At 40.7% G+C, this 22,880-nt stretch overlaps 3 protein-coding genes across 11 annotated transcripts in view; 1 reads left to right on the top strand and 2 right to left on the bottom strand.

The window, feature by feature from the left end:
* NFU1 (NFU1 iron-sulfur cluster scaffold) overlaps nt 1-22,880 on the bottom strand; it is a 532,135-nt gene that overhangs the window by 58,790 nt on the left and 450,465 nt on the right. The window lies entirely within an intron of this gene.
* SNRNP27 (small nuclear ribonucleoprotein U4/U6.U5 subunit 27) overlaps nt 1-22,880 on the top strand; it is a 716,203-nt gene that overhangs the window by 256,618 nt on the left and 436,705 nt on the right. The window lies entirely within an intron of this gene.
* The window catches only part of AAK1 (AP2 associated kinase 1), a 224,816-nt gene continuing 202,519 nt past the window's right edge, over nt 584-22,880 (bottom strand). For 4 of the 9 annotated variants that reach the window (XM_050754373.1, XM_050754375.1, XM_050754372.1 and 1 more), the window contains 3 exons: nt 21,825-21,935; nt 19,756-19,866; nt 584-9,093 (listed from right to left, as the gene is read on the bottom strand). In XM_050754373.1, coding sequence (XP_050610330.1) covers nt 7,967-9,093; nt 19,756-19,866; nt 21,825-21,935 — 1,349 coding nt within the window. In that variant the 3' untranslated portion in view covers nt 584-7,966. Of the gene's footprint in view, nt 9,094-10,327; nt 18,828-19,755; nt 19,867-21,824; nt 21,936-22,880 lie in introns of those variants that run through there. The other 5 variants (XM_050754378.1, XM_050754379.1, XM_050754377.1 and 2 more) reach the window with 2 other exon arrangements.

Here is a 22,880-nt window from a genome sequence, read left to right as displayed (position 1 = left end):
TACATGGAAGGCAGGGCACACCTTAGCAGAAGGCTCAGTGACAGTCTGAAAAGGGCTTCCCCCAGAGCAACTGCGGAGGCACAGATAGAAAAGACTGTGCTTTTGCTTAATGCTCACTTGAAATAGGAAAAGCATAAGAACTTCACATTGTAGAATTTGGTGGGGTATGTATTTAGGTCTTAAATTTTCAGAAGTGGGTAACTTTGGCTTCACTCTTGCATATAATACCAGAAATCTTTGGATTCCTGGGTCTTCTTCAAACGCCACCTCTGCAAACTCAGCAGAGGTGTTACCAGTTCTCCCTGAATCATAACAAAGTCAAGCCCATTAAAGTTCAGGCAAATAGCACTCTGTGTTTTCTGAAATTTGGAGAGGAAATAGGCAGGCAGATTCTCCTTCACAATATGGATTTTAAAAATAATTCTTAGGTGTATTTTTTCCTAAGACTTCTCTCTTTATGTTAATGCTGGTCTCTCTTCAGGAGTATAAAAGTATACTACTAGGCTTCACACTAAGTGAAAGATACCTATGGATCCCTTCAATCCTAGAGAGATCTGATTTAAGAAATTGCACAAAGCATAAATCATTTAATTAGGTCAATTTTAATAAAGGGTATAGGAGTTTACAACTCAAAACAATTCATAAAACCTATCAGATACATACGATAAATCACACCAAGAGTGCAATAACATCAATCCAATGGTCTGCAAATAAGAGGTATCGCAAACATTGTTAAGATTGACTTTCATGTTTTCCCCCCCTCCTTTCTCTTGTTCACAGCCCAAGATTATGTGTACATTGTTTTCCAAGGCCTGATGACCTCAATATTCCTTCTGGCTGGGGAGACCTCCTCATTCAGTCCATTCCAAATAGTCAGCAGAGGGAGTTCACCTCTTCTCCACGGAATGAGCATGGTCCTTGTCCTTTATTATTTGGTTTCTATCTCCTAACAAATGACATTAAATGTTCCCTCATTCAAAACATCTTGTGGGCCTTGTGGTGTTCTGGTCACTGCTACCCTCCCAGTGCCACACATGAGCCCTCAGGGTGAGCCCTACAGAGTTTCATCCTTGTGGATAAGAAGATGTGTACTTGGGAACAAGGCTAAAGCCATGGCCGATTTCCCCAACCTTTTATCGAGAAGAACTCCAGCTGTAACTTTGAGAGTTTTTGGCAAAAGGAACCAGATTTACTCATGCCAAATACCTATGGTCAACTTCTCAGTATTCTTTGGATGCCTTTATTAGGAGAGCTTGAATTAACACCATGGAAGAAAGCATGATGAATGAGCACACACACAGACACACAAACACATATACCCCATTCACACTCAAACAGGAATCTCCAGTAGACTCAAAGAATACAGCTGGTTTGCCATTTCAGAGTGAAAGGCGCACTGTCTCACCCTGCCCCCAAAGTCTAACCTATCCTACTTTAACTGGTATAAATGGGTAAAAACTATTTCTGCAAATGGATCCCTTTAACATGTACATATAGTTCCATTATAATGCAATGCAGGTAACACTAACTTGATTTCAAGAACATTGTCAAAATCGGGGCACACATCCTTCTGTTAGAAATGGCTGGGAGACAGCTGAGAATAAATTTATGGAATTACAAATTATAGGAATACTAGACTAAGTCAAGAATGGTTAACATGTAGCCATTTTTGCCAGCTATTCTAGGGTTCCTTCACACATAAACTTGACGCTACGTTCCGGGAGAGGTACCTCCGGGTTGTCACTACAGAGTAAGGCTGGGGTCCTGCCAACCTTCCTTCATCCTTCTTCTAGTTCATAATAGGGAAGGTGAGCCATTTCATTCATTCATGATTTGTTTTGTTTTTTTTTTGAGACAGGGTCTGGCTCTGTTGCCTGGGCTGGAGTGCAGTGACACGATCTTGGCTTACTGCAACATCTGCCTCCCATGCTCAAGTCATCCTCCCATCTAAGCCTCCCAAGTAGCTGGGACTACAGGTGTGCACCACCATGCCTGGCTAATTTTTGTATTTTTTGAAGAGACGAGGTTTTGCCATGTGGCCCAGGCTGGTCTTGAACTCGTGAGCTCAAGCGATCTGCCCACCTCAGCCTCCCAGAGTGCTGGGATTACAGGTGCGAGCCACCACACCCCATCCATTTCATTCTTATTTGGTGAGATTGTCACAGTCTTGGCTGAAACTTAAGAAGAAAGCAATTAAAGTTAACATGATCATTCATCATGCACTTATTGATATGCTCAAAATAGGGGAATGTCAAGTAAGGAAATGAAGTGGGAACAGGAGCAAGGGAGGTAAGTCAGGAAGACTTCCAGGGACTTGAACAAAAACAATTCCCAACCACATACTACTTTTTCTTTTCAAGCATTTTGAAACTCTTCTTTTCCTTTATTGATGTTTTCAGTAACAAATTTGCAAGTGTTCTTGGTGGTTAAAAAAACAAAACAAAACTACAAGTATCAGCTGAGAAACAAAGAAAAAACTAAGAATTTAAATTAGATGATTCCATTTAAAGTTTTCAGTGTTTACTCCTTCAGGTGGAACATTAGAATTCAGGGGTGGTTTGGACATTAACAAGGTACTCCTGCCTCCTCAGAAGCTACGGTCTTTTCTGCAGCTCTCTTATGTACTTCTCATCAAAATAATTTCAGTCCCACATTTCTCCGATAAAACCACATCTGTGTTTTTATCCAGCAACCATTTCACAGTTGACTGGCATGTGTTCTCCAATTTCAATTCTGAACACACAACAGGGAATTTTTCTTTATTAAAGGGACCCAAATGATTTTAAGTTGTATTCTTCCTGCTAGAGAATTGAGGAGCATCCTTCTCTAATTCCTATAATAAAATTTCCTATGTGATATACTGCATATATATTATATCTGATATATGTTTTGATTATTTTTCTTTATGGAAGCAAATACAGAATTTCCATTGTCAGATCACTCTGATTATAATCTGCTTTCATTATGCATCAGTGAAATGTCCACCAAGTAGTTGAAAACACTGATATACATGTATTCTAAAACTTACTAAATAAATAATGGGCCAGTAAGATACCAGTATCTTTCTAGAACATTTAGAAAGAGATCTTAGTTGCCAGAGAAAACTCAGATACAACATGGGCCTGTAAACACATACACTCTAGTCTATAAATATGACACTTTTCAACTCAATAATAAGTGGGCCCAAAACAATATAGGGTGTATGACCTAGACTCCCTAGGTGCTGCTCAGCAGCTGCCTCAGCATCAAATTGTGTTCATCCCATTTTCTAATCTAACCAAGTACTTGGAACTAAAGGGCTGTGTGTGAGCCCAAGAAAATGATATATTAAATATTTTTCACCACATATGACATCATTAATTCAATACTGCCTGTTAGTCAATTAATGTGGATTCTTTCAGGGTTCATCAATGCATGTGTGGCTTGATGGTTTATGAATAAATATATTCTGGCTCAATGCTTTCCACTGAAATGAAAGGTCACAAGTTCTATGTTCCCTATCAAATGTGTAAAGCAAAAACACAACAAACGAAAACAACAAAGTACAGTCGTTTGATTATATACAGTCATGTGCTGCATAACAACGATTCCATCAATGATGGACCACATATACCATGATGGTCCCATACGATTATACCATATTTTTACTGTACCTTTTCTATGTCTAAAATGTTTGGATACAGAAATACCATTGTGTTACAACTGCCTACAGTGTTCAGTACAGTAACATGCTGTACAGGTTTGCAGCCCAGGAGCAATAGGCTAGACCATATATCCTAGGTGGATAGAGGCCGTACCATCTAGGTTTGTGTTAAATACACTCTGTGACGTTCACACAATGACAAAATAACCTAAGGATGCATTTCTCTGAATGTTTCCCTCATCATTAAGTGGGGCATGATTGTATTTTTTTTCTCTTTAAGGAAATAAGACCCTACTGTAATACAAGTCGGCAGAATCTAACAGCTACTAATAATTAATGTAATCCACAAGTCAAAATTTTTTCATGCATCACCAAAAAAAAAAAAAAAAAAAAAAAAAAAGTAATTCGTATGTGTTTGCATCCATTTCTGTATTCAAAGAAGGTATGTAGAGTCTCCACCCATCATGTCGCCAGTGACAATTTTTTTTTTTTTTTTTTTGATACGGAGTCTCGCTCTGTCCTCCGGGCTGGAGTGCAGTGGCCGGATCTCAGCTCACTGCAAGCTCCGCCTCCTGGGTTCCCGCCATTCTCCTGCCTCAGCCTCCCGAGTAGCTGGGACTACAGGGGCCCGCCACCTCGCCCGGCTAGTTTTTTGTATTTTTTTAGTAGAGACGGGCTTTCACCATGTTAGCCAGGATGGTCTCGATCTCCTGACCTCGTGATCCACCCGTCTCAGCCTCCCAAAGTGCTGGGATTACAGGCTTGAGCCACCGCGCCCAGCCCAATTTTTTTTTTTTTTTTTTTTTTTTTGAGACAGAGTTTTGCTCTTGTCACCCAGGCTGGAGTGCAATGACACAATCTTGGCTCACTGCAAACTCTGCCTCCCCAGTTCAAGCAATTCTCCTGCCTCAGCCTCCTTAGTAACTGGAACTACAGGCATGTGCCACCACGCCTGGCTACTTTTTGTATTTTTAGTAGAGACAGGGTTTCACCATGTTGGCCAGGATGGTCTCAAAAACTCCTAACCTCAAGTGATCCACCCACCTCAGCCTCCCAAAGTGCTGGGATTACAGGCGAGAGCCACTGTGCCTGGCCTCCAGTGAAAAATTTAAAAAGGATACAAGCTCATGCTCGACAAAGTATTCAATTATGCAGTAAAATCACCATGATTTTATTCTGATTTGCACCTTGGGAATTAAAATAGTCACTTGATTAGAAGGGAATTATCAAATAACCAAAGGAAAAACATTTTGCTGGGCTGTTACAGAGATAATCCTGAATATTTGGAAAGGGGAATTAGAATGACCTCGTACTTTAAGAATTTCTGGGCCAGGTGCGGTGGCTCACGCCTATAATCCCAGCACTTTGGGAAGCCAAGGTGGGCAGATTGGGAGGTCAAGAGTTCGAGACCATCCTGGCCAACATGGTGAAACCTCGTCTCTAGTAAAAATACAAAAAGTAGCCAGGCGTGGTGGTGTGTGCCTGTAATCCCAGCTACTCAGGAGGCTGAGGCAGAATCGCTTGAACTCGGAAGGTGGAGGTTGCAGTGAGCCGAGATCGCGCCACTGCACTCCAGCCTGAGCGACAGAGCAAGACACCATCTTGAAGAAAAAAAAAAAAAGAATTCTGAGTGGGGGTGAGAAATATCCCTGAATATTTCTTAGCTCATGTTTTTGAGAGTTTCACTTGATAATGACCATGGGAAGAATCTGGGGTGCAAAGTTCCATGTGCATTAGCCAAAATTATTCATTCAACTAGAAAGACAATTTTGCATCCACTAATACATAAAAATCAGAAATGAGAATTGGGAAGATGCATATTCTTAGAATAAACATTTAGCATCCACCAAAGTGAAAGACATAGGTGTATGGCACAATTGAGACCTTAGTTGGAAAACCAAACCTTGGCACAGTGCCAATTATTTATCTTTTAATCTGGACATTTGAAATAGGTAGAGACCAACCAAAAAAGGAATAAGTGTTGAAAAGTAGCTGCTCATATTTTACTGCCAATATTGCTCAACTTTAAAGAATATCACACCTAATTAACCGCAATACAATTGGGCATTCAGACTTGATTCTTAGATGAATTTCCAATAATTTTTAAATCATTGATCTGGCTTGGTAAATAACTCTCCAAACTTCTACAGCTAATGGAAAAATCACTTAACCTTTGCTAGAAGTGACAGAAAGCATTCAAGTTGAAACCTAATGCAGCAGTTCTTTCCATTAAGTTGAACTGCCTTAGCAGAAATCTTCCCATTGAGATACAGCCTTTATTTTTATTACTATATTTTTGGAGACAGGGTCTCACTCTGTCATCCAGACTGGACTCACGACTCACTGCAGCCTCGAACTCCCGGGTTCAACTGATCGTTCCAGCTCAGCCTCCTGAGAAGCTACAGGCATATGTCACCATACCCAGCTAATTTTTTTATTATTTTATTTTTCAGACTCGCTCTGTTGCCCAGGCCGGAGTGCAGTGGTGCAATCTCGGTTCACTGCAACCTTTGCCTGCTGGGTTCAAGCAATTCTCCTGCCTCGGCCTCCTGAGTAGCTGGGACTACAGGTGTGCACCACCACATCCAGCTAATTTTTTGTATTTTTAGTAGAGACGGGATTTCACCATGTTGGCCAGGCTGGTCTCAAACTCCTGACCTTGTGATCGGCCCACCTTGGTCTCCCAAAGTGCTGGGATTACAGGCATGAGCCACTGTGCCCAGCCTATTTTTTTTTTTTTTTTTTTTGTAGGGACAGGGTCTCGCTGTGTTGCCAGAGTTGGTCTTGAACTTCCTGGGCTCAAGTGATCCTCCCGCCTCAGCCTTCCAAAATGCTGGGATTACAGGTGTGTGGCACCGCACCTGGCCAGCTTTATTTTAAGGCACTAATAACAAAGGGTATGAAAAAAGCTAGGAATAAGTCAGATCTTTCCAGAAATAAAAGACAATTAAAAAAAAAAAACATCAGTTAACCTGTCTGGCCTATTTCAACATCTAAAGAGGACAGAGAACGTAAAAGTTTTCATGCCTCCATGACTCGGGTCTTTTCCATCCTCCCAAACACTTATTCCCATGTCTCAGATTTACGTTTCCTCAAAGGGCAGCAGAGATTTGGCAACAACAACCACACAACAAAACAACCCGAAACAAGCAAGCCTAGTTTGTATCCTCGTCTTACGATGGATGAATTCCCTAATGCTGGCATTTAGCCCACATACTCAGAGGCCGGAACTGTAACAAGATGTTCTTTTCTAGTGTCGTGAGGGGAAAATGTATAAGGGACATTAATTTTTCACAATCAGGTAAATAGAATTTGTTAATAGCAAAACAGGAAATGCTGGAGAGAAAAAAAGATGACTCTGAAACATCAGTTCCAGCAGCATTTTTCCTACACCTTCCAATGTATTCCATTTTGCCATGAGAAGAAAACTAACTAAATAAAATGGGGTTCAAGTCAGTTAGGTGAGCAAACACCAAAACACGAGTGATTTGATTGTGGAGGCAGGCATGATGGGGCAGGATTTCCCTCAAGTAGAAATGCTTCCTGTGCACACACACGCATACATGCACACACAAACCTGTACACTCATACTAATTTCAAAAGCATGGATGTGCGGAAAGCCCTGCCAGCATGACTAGATAATGAGGCGTTATCCCATCTGCCTGTGTCTCTACATAGGCTCTGACGTACATTCCACACCCACAGACACCCATGCACAAGGGCCAGTCTGGCTCGCACACAGACCGAGAAACATCCAGACTCCTAGAGCTTCTGCTTCCACAGGAATGAATGATTAGTAACTGCAGGATTACACTTCCTGTTGATGTGCAGGGTTTTCGTCTTGCTCTTCTTTCCAGACATCTCCCCTTTCCAGGAGCACTAAATCTTAATTTAGTGGAGGGACTAATCTTGATTCTTCGGCGGGCATGACTTAGAACAGGAGCTACAGGAATTAAAACTAGCAACAATAGGGCCCCTTTGGGATTGGGGTGAAGAAGTATTTCAGGATTTAAACAGTTTCCGGGGGTGGGGGGAAGCAGAGTTCTTGGTGGAAGTGGATGACCTCTGTGAAGGATATGAAAATGCCTACAAGTCCAGAAATCAATATAAACAAACTAACAACAACAAAAAGAACATAACTTAAAGGGGCTTCAACTAAATATCACTGCAACTGAGTTTGTTGACTCAAGAAATTCTGCTCTGACGCAGGGAATTGAAAGATAAGAACTGATAATATTTCTTCTTCGGAAGGCTCAGCTGGGAGTGCCGTGGCAGGTACTGAGGGTGGGACAGAGACAGAGGCTTGAGGCTCAGGTTTTGCTCCTAGGGTTTCTTGCCTGATTTCGAAGGGAAGGGTGCTAAAGCAAATGGATCAGCAGCTGGCAGCTCCGTAGTCCTGGAAGAAAGAGATGTGATAGAAACAGACCCAGCTATCGACTGCTTGTTGGTCTGTGAAACAATTTTGTAGGCAGCAATGGGCTGGGCTTCTGGACTTGGCTCATCTTCTGGGCTATAGTGACGGGAATACTTGGATAAGGACTGGGGGCGGAATGGTTTGCCAGCCACGGGGCCTGAGACAGCTTCTTTCTGGAGCTGAGGTCCTTTGTTTCTGTCATTAGGATGACCCCCAGATTCCAGGCAGGATCCCCTGGGAGAGATGCTGTCCAGATGGTCTGCTGCTTGCACAGAATGGGAGAGGAGGTTAGATTGTTGCACAAAACCAGCTGTGGAATACTGAGTTTGGACAGAAGTGTACACAGCTCTCTCACGGCCCGAGGGCACGGGGATGTCACCTGTCTGACCGAGGAGACCGGTCTGTGCAGGTAGCTCCTGGGAGGTGCTCTGGATAACTGTTACCTCATCCATGCTTTTCTTCTTAGTGAAAGGAGCTCTCAAAAACACGTCCGACTCCTCTGGCTGGGAAGGAGCCACACTGCTCTTGGAGACAAATGGGGCTTTGGAGAAAATGTCCATGTCATCATTTGGAACCCTTGAGCTCCTAAAGGGAGCTATGGCAAAAACATCTGGCTCACTGAGCCCATCCGTGGCTGGCTGTGTGAGGGCTTGAAACTGGTTCTTTCTTCCACCTTGCACTGTCTTTGCTTGCTCAGTAGAGACCTCTGGTGGAGCGAATGCAACAGCTCCTCCCAGCTTCCCCTGGGGGGGCCTGCAGCTCTCATCTTCTTCTTCAGACTCCATAAGGAGAGGCCGAGACCCACTGCAATCCAGCATATCTCCTTCAAGGTCAGTCCCTTCCTCTTCGCTACTGTGGAATGAGCTGTTGCTTGAAGGGCCATCTCTGGCCAAGTAGTCAGATTCTAAGTTGTTCTGAGTCTTTGTGCCAGGTACTCTGGAGGGGTCTGGATACAGGGGAAGGCCTTTAACGCCCAGTGATTCTTTAAAGTGCTCTACAGTTATTACAGGACAGGGACTGGACTCTCTCTGGAGACCTAGAAAAGCATAAAATGCAGAATTAATGTGTAGGTCAATTCAACTCTATTTGGAACATTTAATGGTCAACCCGCGGCAAAAACATTGTGGGACCAAATAATAGATGTTGAAAATGCAAAAGGAAAAACATAAAAATAAAAGTCAGGCAAGGAAACTGCACACAAACTGGAACACAACCAACCACTGTCTCACGTTTTGGAACATGATAGGCACGACGTACAGGAAAGGAGATGAAGATGTTAGGCACACAGACATTCAGCGTTAACTATGCAATGCTCCTACACACAGGGCCAGGCACGGACACCTGCTCTACCTGGCACTGGCTCATTATGGAATGAAAACAAACCCAGTCATTCATCTCCACATATACCATGACAGTTTTGGATTATGTAGAAACACTGTCTGGGGATGACTCAATTCAGAATCTGGCATGTGGCCATCTGCGCCACATGCAGAGGGACAAACTCTGAAAAGAAGCAGAATGTGGCTGCTTGATAAATGCAAGTTTACTTGATGACTTACATCATAAGCACTACTCAAAGAGCACAAGAGTGCCCAAAATATTAATACTGAAGGTACCTTCTGAGGGGAGCATACAGCATCAAAAGCAGACCAAATAAATCACCTTCAGCTGGAGTTGCCCCAGAATTTTGTTTTCAGTCTTCTAAGTTCATAAAGAGCTCCTCTGCTTAAATGAATCTGTCATAAAGTTATTTAAGCAGAAGGAGTAAAATGCATGGGTCATTACAGAAGCATTAGCAAACTCCAATATACTAGTCTATTTCTATCTAGGTAGAGGTGCCTCAGGGTGCTCTGGCTTTTAAAATCAAATAGACAATGATCAGAATGCAAGAGAGCTTACCTTCCAAGAAACATTAGCAGGTTAGAAGGATGCCATTGGGCACATGTTAGCAAGAGGGCAGGAAAAAGGCATATGTAACTAAGCAAGAAGAATCCAGAGAGAAGGTGGTTGGGGGTAAAGGTATCATTTCACCATGGGCTCAGTAAAGAGATACTACTGGAGTTGCCCAGCCCACCAGGATAAGAATATTAGATACAATGATTTGGAGCCATAGATGACCTAGAACCTCTGTAGAGATGGAACTCAATGATCCCCTTCCCATACTGACCCTCTCCCCTCCTATGCAAACCATTAGCTAGCAGAAATTTCTGCCAAAAATTATCCCCTGCTAAAGTTTCTGCTTGAATTAAGCACACAGACCACAGGAGAAGAGGCATTAAAATCAGTTTATTGGGAAACCAGTCACTTAAGAGACATTACATTGTAAAGAGAATGTAGAGAGAGGTCTGAACATTTTATAAGATACTGTACAAAAATACTATGTTTCTCTGAATCCTATAACTTTTTAGCAGTGCTTCTTTTTAAACAGTTCTGACCTTAAATATTGTTTTCAGAAACAAAACAAAAAATTGTTTTCAGAAACAAAACATGTTTGCCCTCCATTTTTATTTTCCTTTCTAACAGTTTGAATGCATTCAGTGAATTCCAGATTGGAGCGTTAAGTTAAATTCTGTACTTGTGCCAAATGGCTTTCTGAATAGTATTTGAAGAATAAGATTTTGAAGAGAATAAATTTTTACTTGCATTATAATTTTAATATGTGCAGTTACATGGTGATATGAAAGCATCAGCAGGAAATAAACAGAATACCTTCTCCCTTGCAATTTATGTGGACAGACATAATCCTAGTTTCTCAGGCAAGCATATTGATACTAGATTTGTCTCGGTGATACCAAGATGATAATTTCTGGTAAGAAATTCAAATAAAAGGGAGAAAAAGAAGTTTTCCAAAATAAGGTTTGCAGAGCCTTAAAGAAGGACAAGAGGGCCCTAAAACTCCTTAAACCACCTTCCTCACATAGTATCCGTTGGACAAAGTTTTCAGTTGCCAAAACAAAAGCACAATTTCTCATCTTCCAAAACTACCTTGAAAGTTAATGTTATTAAGCTTGTTCTGCAGGAGAGCAAAATATCTCCTAGGAAAAAAAAGCCAACGACCAACTCTGGCATCATACGGGTCAATAATCCAATGAACATTAGTTTGAACAGAATCAGTGCTTTTTGGAAATTTAAACTGAATTCAGTCAAAACAATTTGTGCACAGAGACGGGCAAAAAGCAGCTATCTATTGAACCAGGGGCACTTTGGATGCCTGAAGTGCTAGATTACGTTTTGAGAACTGGGAAGTACCAAGGGGTGTGTGTGTGCCCATATCCAGAGTTGGAGAGGATGGAAGAACATGTCTAACCCATCAAAATTATTTGTTAAAAAGTAGGTTTTTGGTCAAGAACCCACTTGGAAAACCTTCCAACTCAGAGCATATTCTATGACCTTCATGATGAGTAATGGGAAAATCAGACTTAAAATTCCAACAACTTTGAATAATTTACAAAAACAGTCACAAAAACACCAGAATATCAAGTTTGAAGGGAAAATTAGTCTCCTGTCCTTCAAAACAAGGACGAGAGCTATTTCCTATCTTTCTTTCAGCATCAACAGGCTTTGCAGGAATGTAAACGTACATTTAAAGGGTTCTCCTGAGAAGGTCAAGTCCCTTAACCTTTCTATTCTTGTTAGAGGAGGGATGGTGTGGCCGAGGCGGACAGCAATCACACTGTGCAACTCTCCGAGCCTGGCACTCTGAAGGGCAAAGAAATGCCAGAGAATATGGGGGAAACCCAGACCTCCACATTCCCTTAAGGAATTCTGGTGGTGGTAGCACCAGAAACAAGGTAGTCAAGAGATAGGAGAAATTCCAAATAGAAACAGAAGGTAACTATTAAATCTTGTTGGCAGATGAAAGTCTTTGAGTACGTGAATGTGTTCTTACAGGGAAAATGTGTTTTCAGGATGAACAGTTCCTTTATATGAAGGTAGCATTGTGCCAACAAGGAAATGTGTTTGAAGCAGTCTCTCTACTAGCATTGAAGGATTTATACTAACCTAACCACATGCCTTGGCCCAGTTCCTTTGGTAACCAATGGCATGTCACAGCAGATACCCTGTGGCCACAGAGCTCAGTAAACACTGCCTGTTGCACCTCAGGGGCTAAAGCCCAGGGCCTGGCTTCATAGTCTGCACAGGGTCTTACTTATCATGGAGCCTAAGGTAGGGTTTTGTTATAATTCCCTCAAACTGGGTCATGCCTCTTTTTATTTTGGTTTCACACATAAAATTAAGCAAGAAGTTAAAACACACTTCTTTTTCTTGCTCTGATGTAGGACTGTGTGCCAGGTTAGGGATGTTGACACGTTCAATATGGGTAAGTGCATATTAGTCTATTTTGAGGCTCCAAATTATATAGATTTCAGCAAGAACTCACATGCTTCAGGGAAGAGAAGGCGTTCCTAAAATACCTGATGACTTGGCAACTATCCTCACCAGCTCCCTATTCACTTCCAAAGCAACCCAAAGTGCTGAATCATTTAGGATGGGTTTCCCCTGGAAATTCCATCTGACTGACATAGTGAAGGTCATCAGAATGCTCCCTACAGAATCAGAGTCTGAAGACTTAAATGTCAGGCTGGATATTCCTTAATGAAATACATCACGCACAACCGGAAGTTTACTTTTCCTCATACCAAAATCTGAAATAACAGTTACAGGGAGTATCAAAGACATAATTCTTGCCAAAAACAGAAAATGAAGACTTGGAGTATTGAGAAGAAGCCTTCTCATATGTTGTTAGTAAACAGAAAGCAAACTATCCCTTCATAAGAACTTGGAAATGCAGCAGCAATTGAAACTTAAAATCTCAGAACCAAAACTAGGGAAATCAAGAGACATACATCAAACTAATAATTACCATGACCTTCTAGCTCACATAATAAAATTAAGCATTTGGTTCCACCATATATTGGGTAGCTGCGTTAAAACCCACGACTGGGAAATGAGGGACCTGATGGAAGCCAAAAATGGCCAGCTGTGCCTCTCAGGCCAATGAGGCAATTAAATGAGTGAGCTTTCTCATTGGGGATAAAATTAATCTTGCCAACACAAAATGTTTAATTAAGTTGGCCTGGGTATATTAGGGATTAAGTTAGAGGAGGAAGCTGCAAGCCTGTGCTCCATTTTACAACCCTGTGTCTGGACATATCCAGCGCAGGCTGGCAGGCGTCTTCTTCTCCTTGACCACAGGGGTTTTATTCTCTCGGGTAGACATGACTCATCAATATGTCCTCAGTGTGTAGCTATACTTTTCCTGTGCCCAGGTACTTATATTCACTCAACACTGTGATTAAATCCTTTCTGCAAAAAAGTGGGTTTTTAGCTCAGGAAAAGAGCAACTTATGTTATTTACATCTCTAAACATCATTCTCCCATTTGAACAGATAAAAGTCTTTATTTTCCCTGTATGTTTACATAAGAAATTTCTTTACAGACTTTTTTTTTTTAATACAATACTTGTGCAGCAATGTTCAAATTTCACATTTTTACTGCGTATCTTCATGTACAACTGTCTGCTTTGTCGTCTTGGGAAGGACGGGTTAAAGACCTATGATAAATACACATCCACATGACAAAGGAGAGTGCAGGGCAGAGTAGAATACTCACAGGAAAAGAGTAAATTCAGGACACTATATGAAAGTGTGAACCAAGAAAGTGTCTTTCATTCTAGCAACTACCACCATCTGGTAACTTCTTTGCATAGGTTAGCATTACCCAAGGAGCCTCCCTATCCCATATTAATGAAAGGAAATCTGGGAGAAGCAAAAGAGTTTTCTTGTTATATATTTTCTGGGACTCATTCTGATTTAAGAAACCTAAGCACGTCCAACTTCAGAAACATTACTAGTGTGGAAAAAGAAAAGGCTGACTTTGTGTTGATAAAATTATAGCCTTTAGAGAGGAATAAAAAATAGCGTTGCAGTATCTGGAGTGTTTCAGGAAAGATTCCATTCTAAATATTCATGTGATAGTTTTTCTGTTCTGCCAGGCAGCCTCTAATTTGCTTAACCCAGCACACTGGGCAATCCTATCATTTTCTTTTTTTTTCTTTTTTTTTTTTTTTTTTTTTTGAGACGGAGTCTCGCTCTGTAGCCCAGGCTGGAGTGCAGTGGCCGGATCTCAGCTCACTGCAAGCTCCGCCTCCCGGGTTCACGCCATTCTCCGGCCTCAGCCTCCCGAGTAGCTGGGACTACAGGCGCTGCCACCTCGCCCGGCTATTTTTTGTATTTCTTAGTAGAGACGGGGTTTCACCGTGTTAGCCAGGATGGTCTTGATCTCCTGACCTCGTGATCCGCCCATCTCAGCCTCCCAAAGTGCTGGGATTACAGGCTTGAGCCACCGCGCCCGGCCCAATCCTATCATTTTCATCCCAAAGCTCAAAGTTAGTGGCTATGGGAGCCTGATAATCTTACAGACTGAGAAGGTTAAGGACTCTGGGAAATCACAGAAAAATCTTATCAAGAGAGACTGTATTTTGACCCAAGGTATCTATAGCATGTATTTATTCAGCTGAGTGCAGATCCCTCCACATCACAGGCTGTCAGCCCCAGAGATCCCTTCATTCCCATAGCACTGCCGAAGGCAGAACTGTTCCTGACCTGGGGAAGGTTATATTGGTTGATCAATTATCTGTCAGGAGAGTAGGAAATAAGTATTCAAAACAAACAAAAGTATTAACAACAAAACAAATATTACATCTTGAGAAAAGTAGGTTCGTTTCTTGGGTTTGTTTTTCCACAAGTATTAGCAGTCCAAGTTCTGTAATTCTGATTCGGGAAAAGTCAAGTCCAATATCAAATAACAGTGAACGAAGTGACAACTTCTTTCAGAGGTGTTTTAATCCCCGTATCTTTCCATTTTTTAAACCGTTCTAAACACTAGGGAATCACAGAACTTTCCTTATTCAGAAAATTAAAGAAATTAAGTCTTAATCATGTTCACTTTCTATTATAAGGTCCTCTCTGAGAATTTTTTGTGGATTATTCTTTTTTACCGTCTTCAACAGTAACCATTCTTCATCTTACAGGGTTGAATTTGCTTTCTGGAAATGGTTAAATGTTACTCAGAACCAAGAGTAGTAGAAAAGGTAGATAAAGAATGAATACACTTTCAGATGCTTTCTCAAAGTTATACTAATTAAATAATGTAACTGATTTTCTTATACCTTATTACCTTCCTTGATATTATTTCTAAGGAGAGGAGTTTCAAAAATAACTTTAAGGATGGCAGCATCATTAGAATAAGTATTAACTTCTTAAGTAAAACTAGATGACATTGAAGGGAACAACACTTAATTAGATGTCAAAATTCTGATATGTCTGCTAAATAAATCATTAATTATAACAATCATAATCATACTTAGAAGTGTCCACTTAAGCCTTATCTCCTCTGAGGTATGTATTTTTGAAAACATTGGGACTCATTTGAATGTTGTAAAGGGAAAAATCAATTTGTGATGTTTTCTGCTATAGTTATTCCTCTTACATAGCTGGAATAAAAGCAAATCAGAAACATATGCTTATAGTATTTGCCCGTTTTAAACTGGTAGATCCCTGATTATACATTTAAAAAGAAATCTTCTGATACCATTTTATTAGAATAGGTAGGTGTGTGTGGACGCATGTGTTTCTGTAATACTTAAAAAGGAAAATCTCTAAGACTATGATTTAGGCTTCTATTCAGATATCAAGAGAAAGCAAGTTAGTAAAAGCCCATTATAATTCTTTAAAATGTAAACACTGCTGCCATAATAGCAGGAACTACAGAAGATAACTGAAGAACATCAGGATTATATAAATCCTTCATAGCCCTTCTAAACATAATAATATATACTTAGGTCCCTATACTTCTATAATCTTAAAGACCATCTAGTCCAAACCCATTGTATAACTCTAAGGAACAGCAGCTCTGAGAGGTGAAGTGCCTGCTGAAGGTCACTCAGCCAGTGGCTGGCAAGGGCCAGGATGAGATCCCAGGTGGCCTGTCCTGCCCAGGCCTCTTCTCCCCCGACCCTGTTCAATCCAGCTCAGGTCCCACACCTGTAAAATGAAGAGGATGGTGGACTAGAGGATGGTCTCAAAGGTCCCTTAGTAGCTCAGGCTATGATTCCACAGGTACTAGGACACTATGCTCAACTCAAAGAAACTCTTTTAGCTCAGGGATGATGCTCTAAACCAAGGAAGGCTCCGTTTACCAAAGCACTCATACGTGTTCCTTAACAGAAAAACAGTTCTCCCCTTTGAGGAGGCCTTACTCTAAATAAGCCCAAGATGATTTCTTGTCATTATCTCCCTCAGGCTTCTACTACCGTCTCTGGCTTCTAGTCTGCTCATTTTCATTAACTGCCTCCATTAAGCTTTACTGAGCCAAATGACTAGATAATATATCTCAATGTAATCATGGGTAATGCATGAAAAGAACAATTTAGAGATACCTAATTTCTAAACTGTATTCTTCATAGTTTCAATTAAATTGAGAAACTAGATATTTCATTATATTTCTAACATGTATATATGAAAAAAATCATATATGAAAACATAGAACTCAAACATTATTCTTATTTAAAAATAAACATTTCCTTCATTAATTTATACATTCTTTCTATGTCCAGGAAAGAGAATACAATTCTGACCTGCAGCAATTTTCCTGTCCATAAAGGGGTAAACCAAGTCCTATTTTCACTGCTATCCAACCACAGAGAGCCCTTCGTGGATATCTTTTGCTTTTTAATCCTCGGCAGGAAGCTTGTGCCTCTCTCAGTTTTAGAAATGATCTGTTATCATCTAGAGGCCTTTACCTAGCTCATCTTGTTTCAGCCAGCACGGGAAGTATTCATAGACAGAAGGAAGGCTGGAAGATTCAGACTTTTCCTCCAATGCCTTTCAAAGGCTGCTCGCACATTCCTAGGGTCAAACCTTGCCCTCCAGAATGCAGTGTTTTATACTGTTGTTGCTGTTAAACTTTTTCCCCCCTTAAAGTGCAAACATGAGGAAGAAGAAACAAAAGTACCAGATAGCAAAACAAGCAAATGGACTTGGAATTTTATTTGTACAAATCTGATTAACTGAGAGTTTCCCTTTTGATGATGGACAATGGCACTAGAGGAAGAGAACAAGACTGGGGTTCTCTGTGCCCACTTCTTTTCAAAAGGGTGATGTTATAAAAGTGCTTTCCACATAAGGAAATAAAATACACTTTAATGAGGAAGTGGTGAGTAATGGATAATACAGAGGGTGACCATGAGGCATGTTGTCATGTTAGTGCAGGGGCCTTTATTTATTTTACGAACAATATCCTAAAGTTAATAAAGAACTATGCTTTGTTTTATAATTATTTTTTTAATCTAGGAAGCCAAGGAAAACCAACTGAACATATTCCATTGGCTGCAGCCTTCAATTTAAACATCAGAAAGAAAGGTAAGCTGGGCACACCCAGATTGTGTCCAGCTTGTCAGCACACTTATTTCCGATTATCTGAAAATAAACAACATGCTTATTCTAGAGACAGAGGACCTGCTGAAAGCTTATAGCAACACACAAGTCTATTCAAAATGATTCCATATGTTACACTGTAGGATTGCTGTGTAGTTATACAAGGGGAAGAGATCAAAACCCTGTACAGACACCTGATATCAGACTTGAAATGCCAAGTGGAAACAGAACTATTCAGCATCTTCATTTATACACAATTTACAATATTTGATTCAAAATAAAAATCACAAGAAAAATACATCTGTTTCTGCTACAATTCCTTCCCCTCCCCATCCTCCCCCCACCCCCGCCCCAGTGAAAAGTCTTCTAATAAAAGGTATCATATTACCACCACTGTCTTGTTTTGGTCTAATTCTGAGATCCCACTTGGAACAGTTAACATGAAAAGGAATGGCAATACTTGGGATTTATATAACGTACACATTTTATCCAAGGATCTCAAGTACTTGCAGTCACGTCTCCAGATCTGAGAAATCACGGTTCAATGGAAGCCAGAAAGCTGGACGAATGCTGGGCAGGTTGCATGGGGTGTAAAATCCCTTGGCTAAGTCTATGATCAAACAAGGTCAAAGTTGGTTGGCTAGAGCTGGGCTCAATTTCTCTTCTCAAATGTATACTACCAGTCAGTAAGTTTTACCCTTTCTTAAACCACACACCCATCTCCAGGCTAGTGCCTAGAGTTAAGACCAACTGAAGTAGCCATGTCCTCATGATAATGCATCAGGATAAAAAGCAAAAACAGGGAAATACATTCATCAGCATCTGGCCAAAGGAGACAGGGGTTGGGAGAATTGATTTGGGAGGCCATTCCTAGCAAGAACGAGACAAAAATGTCAATTCACTAGTTTCAGTTACAGTTAAGCTTTTGGTGGAGTCGATTCCAGCAGAGGTGAAGCTCATGGCATCTAGCGCTTGATTTAAGATAATGCTATTGAAGAAGGGTAATGAGAAAACACAGCAAACTAACAAGGAGGAACTGGCCAAGGAATATCTGGAGGGCCAAAGTGATTTTCTTTCCTTATCATTTCTACAGGAGAAGGCAAGGGGTAGGAGAAAAGGGCTGGAGGGCCCCTTAGTTGCAGATTTTTTTTAAAAAAATCATTTTTTTCATAACTCCGTAATGAAAATGTATTTTACGGTATGAAGGTTACAGAACTGCATCTGCTACTGGGTCACGGCTACAGGTCTATGAGCTGATCCACCAGCAGTAAAGACCTGGCTAGGTTGGGAAGACTGGACTCAGAGCTCCCACTGCTGTTTCTAGAGTGCCCACCTAGAAGTGGAGAGATAGGAATTCAGTACAAAACATAGAGGGTTAAAGGTTTAGATGTGCAGAGCAAGCAAAGAAGAAAAACCAAACCAAAACCAAAACCAAAACAAAAACAAAAAACAAAAAAATCAAACCCTAGAGAAGCAATAGTTTACATTTGCAAACCCTTACATGTTGATTTTGAAACACATACGTTAGCTGTCCACCACCTCCCACCAAAAGCTCAGGCACTCTGTGCACACCACAGTATAGGCAGGACATCTTGCAAAGAGTCCTTGCAAAAGTATTTTCAAATCAATACTTTTTTTTTGGTTGAGAATTGCTGGCTATATACTAACTTCCTGATAATATCAAGCCATCTCCCTTTGACAAAGTAAAAATCAATAATTTTTGCTTTGGGGAGAAGCTAGTTATTAAGATACTGCAATAAGAACATGCTTTAAAAAATAAATAGATGGTCCCATGGCAGTTTAGTGTTTTATGGCATGTTCAAATGATTTTCATCCATCAAAGTTGAAAAAGGATGCTCCATGAATGTCAGAAAGATGTGAATGATACCAAAACACAGCTGTTAATCTCTTTGGGAAAAATATTTATTACGGATTATTCTAATCATGATAAAAAATGTGATGTGCTTTTGTTATATACCTTCAGGTTTCCACTGACTGAAGATCATTTTGCTTTTGGCTTCATGGTAAAAACTAACTTTTGGCCAACTGTTAAATACTTCTCTCTAAATAAACACCATGGTCAAACTTTAAAGATACCTATCTCTATCTATCTATACTGGTCCAGCCTACAATGATTCTCATTACTCCCAATGTCCTTCATTAAATGTTGATGCTTTTCTTCCCCCTTGCAGATTAGGTGCATGACTATTTTGAAGAGAACTGAGGCCAAGCTCTTCTCTTTTCCCCATCCTTTTTCTTACCTTGTGGGTTTTTGGTTATCAATACAGGAATAGGGTCAAACTCATCTTCAGCCACCTTGTCCGAGCCCTCAGGGACATCAAAACCTGAGATGAGATTACTATCTTCTGCAGCTTAATACAGAATGCAAGTACACAAGCAGAAACAACAGAGGTAGAGATTAGCAAATGAGAGAATGCGAAAGAGGCACAAAGATCTCAACTGTACAGCCCTGTTATTTCCAAATGTGAAAGTACTCATCTTTCTGAGTTGAAATAAAAGTAGCAAAACTGGAAAATACAGAGATATAGAAAAAAATGCTTTAGAGTTGGTCACGTTAAGACTTTTATAAATGATTAGGGAGAAGGGTTCTTGGAAGAATTCTAATATTTATAAGCCATTAATTATAATTATTGTGAGGTATCTCTTCAATGTCACTAATCCACAAAGGCATAGGAATAAGTCACCTGTCTTCACTGGGGGAACAGAGGCCTAACAATATTCGAAAAACTCAAAACTGGGACGGCGGCGGGGGCGGGGGAGGAGGAAGAGAATTGGTGGCTCTCTAAGAAGTAACCACTGTATGTATACAAGGCAAACAAAATACTGCTGGAAGGACTCACTGCACTGTGACTGGGAAAAAAAGACATTGAAACAACTCAGACGCCTCAGGGAATGTTGAGGCACAAGATTACACATACTGAGGCCTCAAGTAGGTTTGTTAGAATAGTCTTATCCATTCTAATTAAAGCTATCCTACCCGCAAAGCAAGTGCTAGCTGAGCACCTATTTTGCAAATGATGCTTCTCTGTAATTCTACATTGCTGCTGACACACTCCTGCCAGACATCACTGTCTAAATAGGTAACTTCCCTCTACATCACCTATAAAAATATAATCATTTTAATGTTATCAGGGGTAAAAACAAAAACTCAGCTATTACCATTGCAAACCACAGGGGTGATTATTTTTAGTCATCCTGGGGAGTCTTCCTTCTTGAATTTTCTCCTGAAGGGACTTAAGCTCTTCCTTTTCTATGCATTTTTTCTTTCCAGAAGACTATTTTCCCTACCCAATCACAGAAAGTTCAGTAACAAAGTAAGCCAGGCATTGAGCCTGATACTGTCACAAACTACTCATTGAATAGAATCTGATTCAAGCTACCTCTGTCCAGCAGGATTTCAGACCACTATTAACCCAAGACTAAAAAATGAAAATGGTAGATTAGAAAGAGAAATCCAGTAACCAATCATGACTTGAGGGTGAACTTCTACAAGTTCAAACTTACAGGACTGACTTTTGAGGAAAGATGCTTATTTCTTTATTGCAGTCATCACTATGCAATAATTTTGAATCAGATATGATAAAACCATTTTACATCTAAGGCCAACAAGCATCATATTGATCATTATAAGCAGATAGTAGATAGTTACTTCAACCATCTACTTGAATTGATTGCAAAGGTACCTAGCTTTTAAAGGTAACATGGAATATGTGCATTCTATGTTCTTGCCAGAAAGCAATACTTTCACCAATCTGTTGTCTAGGTCTTTTTTTAGATTTAATTTTATTTATTTTTAGTACCTGTCTGCTATTTTTTTTTTTTTTTTAAGACAGAGTCTTGCTCTGCTGCCCAGGCTGGAGTGCAGTGGTATAATCATGGCTCACTGCAGCTTTGCCCTCCCGGCCTCAAGCAATCATCCTACCTCAGCCTTCCGAGAAGCTGGTACCATCGGTGCATGCTGCCATGGCTGGCTAATTAAAACATTCTTTTGTAGAGACTGAGACTCCGTATGTTGTCCAGGCTGGTCTCAAATTCCTGGGCTCAAGTGATCCTCCCACCTCAGCCTCCCAAAGTGCTGGGATTGCAGGCCTGAGCTACCATACCTGGCCTATTGTCTAAGTCTTAGTAAATATTCTCACTGAGAGGTATTATAACACAGTATGTAAGAGTACAAACTCAAGTTTTCCATATAAGGAGGTAGTTTTAAAACTTCACTAGTAAAGACTTTTGATAAGAAAAACTCTCAAAAGTTGTTTAGTTCTTTCCCCTCTAAGGACACATGCAGGCCTGAGAAGAAGAAAGCATTTACCTTTATGGACTGGAGCAGAGATTGCTGTGGGGGCAAACTCTTCCAGAAGGTCAGTAGTAGGGTTAGAGAGCAGAGAACAATCAAGCAGGGAATCTTCCCCGGTGAGAGAATCTGAGTCCAGATTCACAGCATCCCAGGTCAGTGATGGCATTAAGTGGCACACACAACAATATCATGAGATTAGATCTTAGCCTTTAAGTTACTTCATTTACACATTACACATACAAGCCAAAGTGGGAGAAAGAAAACCAAAAGAAATCTGTGAAGCCTTCTGGATTTTCATCTACAGAAACATGTCTTTCTAGATTCCTCTTAAAATTAATATAGAAATAGAGGAAAATTTTTTGCTCAGAGGTTGCTGGTTAAACAGGTCTGTGATTTGGATGCTGAGCTAACTTTAGCACCTCAGTTCTTAATGAATGCCATTTGGGAGAAAAAACTTTACAATTAGACTTTCACTTAAAGTTTCCCTAAACACTCAATGAAAGAAGTTACCATAGGACGAAGTATCCAAACTGATTAGGAGAGGGTTGCCTCTGGCTTATTATTAGCAGAATGCGACAAGATTAAACAGTACCTTCTAGAACCAGGTTCCCACCCACAATGCCTCTTACTAGTATTCTTTACATTGAAATTGGCCCTTTGAACATGATTTTGATTTCAGAAAACCAAGACAAAAACTCAAAGTATTTTTTTTTTTTTGAGATGCAGTCTGGCTCTGTCCCCCAGGCTGGAGTGCAGTGGGGCGATCTTGGCTCACCGCAACCTCTGCCTCTGGGTTCAAGTGATTCTCCTGCCTCAGCCTCTCGAGTAGCTGGGATTACAGGCATGCGCCACCACACCCGGCTAATTTTGTGTTTTTAGTGGAGACGGGGTTTCTCCATGTTGGTCAGGCTGGTCTCAAACTCCTGACCTCAGGTGATCCACCCACCTCAGTCTCCCAAAGCGCTGGGATTACAGGTGTGAGCCACCACACCCGGCCTGAGTTTAAGCATTTTAACACAGGGATTGTTTTCTGAGAAAGTTTTCTAGGAGAAAACATTCAAATGAGAACAA

This window comes from Macaca thibetana, chromosome 13 (genome assembly GCF_024542745.1).
Source record: "Macaca thibetana thibetana isolate TM-01 chromosome 13, ASM2454274v1, whole genome shotgun sequence".
Lineage (NCBI taxonomy): Eukaryota > Metazoa > Chordata > Mammalia > Primates > Cercopithecidae > Macaca > Macaca thibetana.
This window is presented reverse-complemented; position numbering and strand designations above follow the sequence as displayed.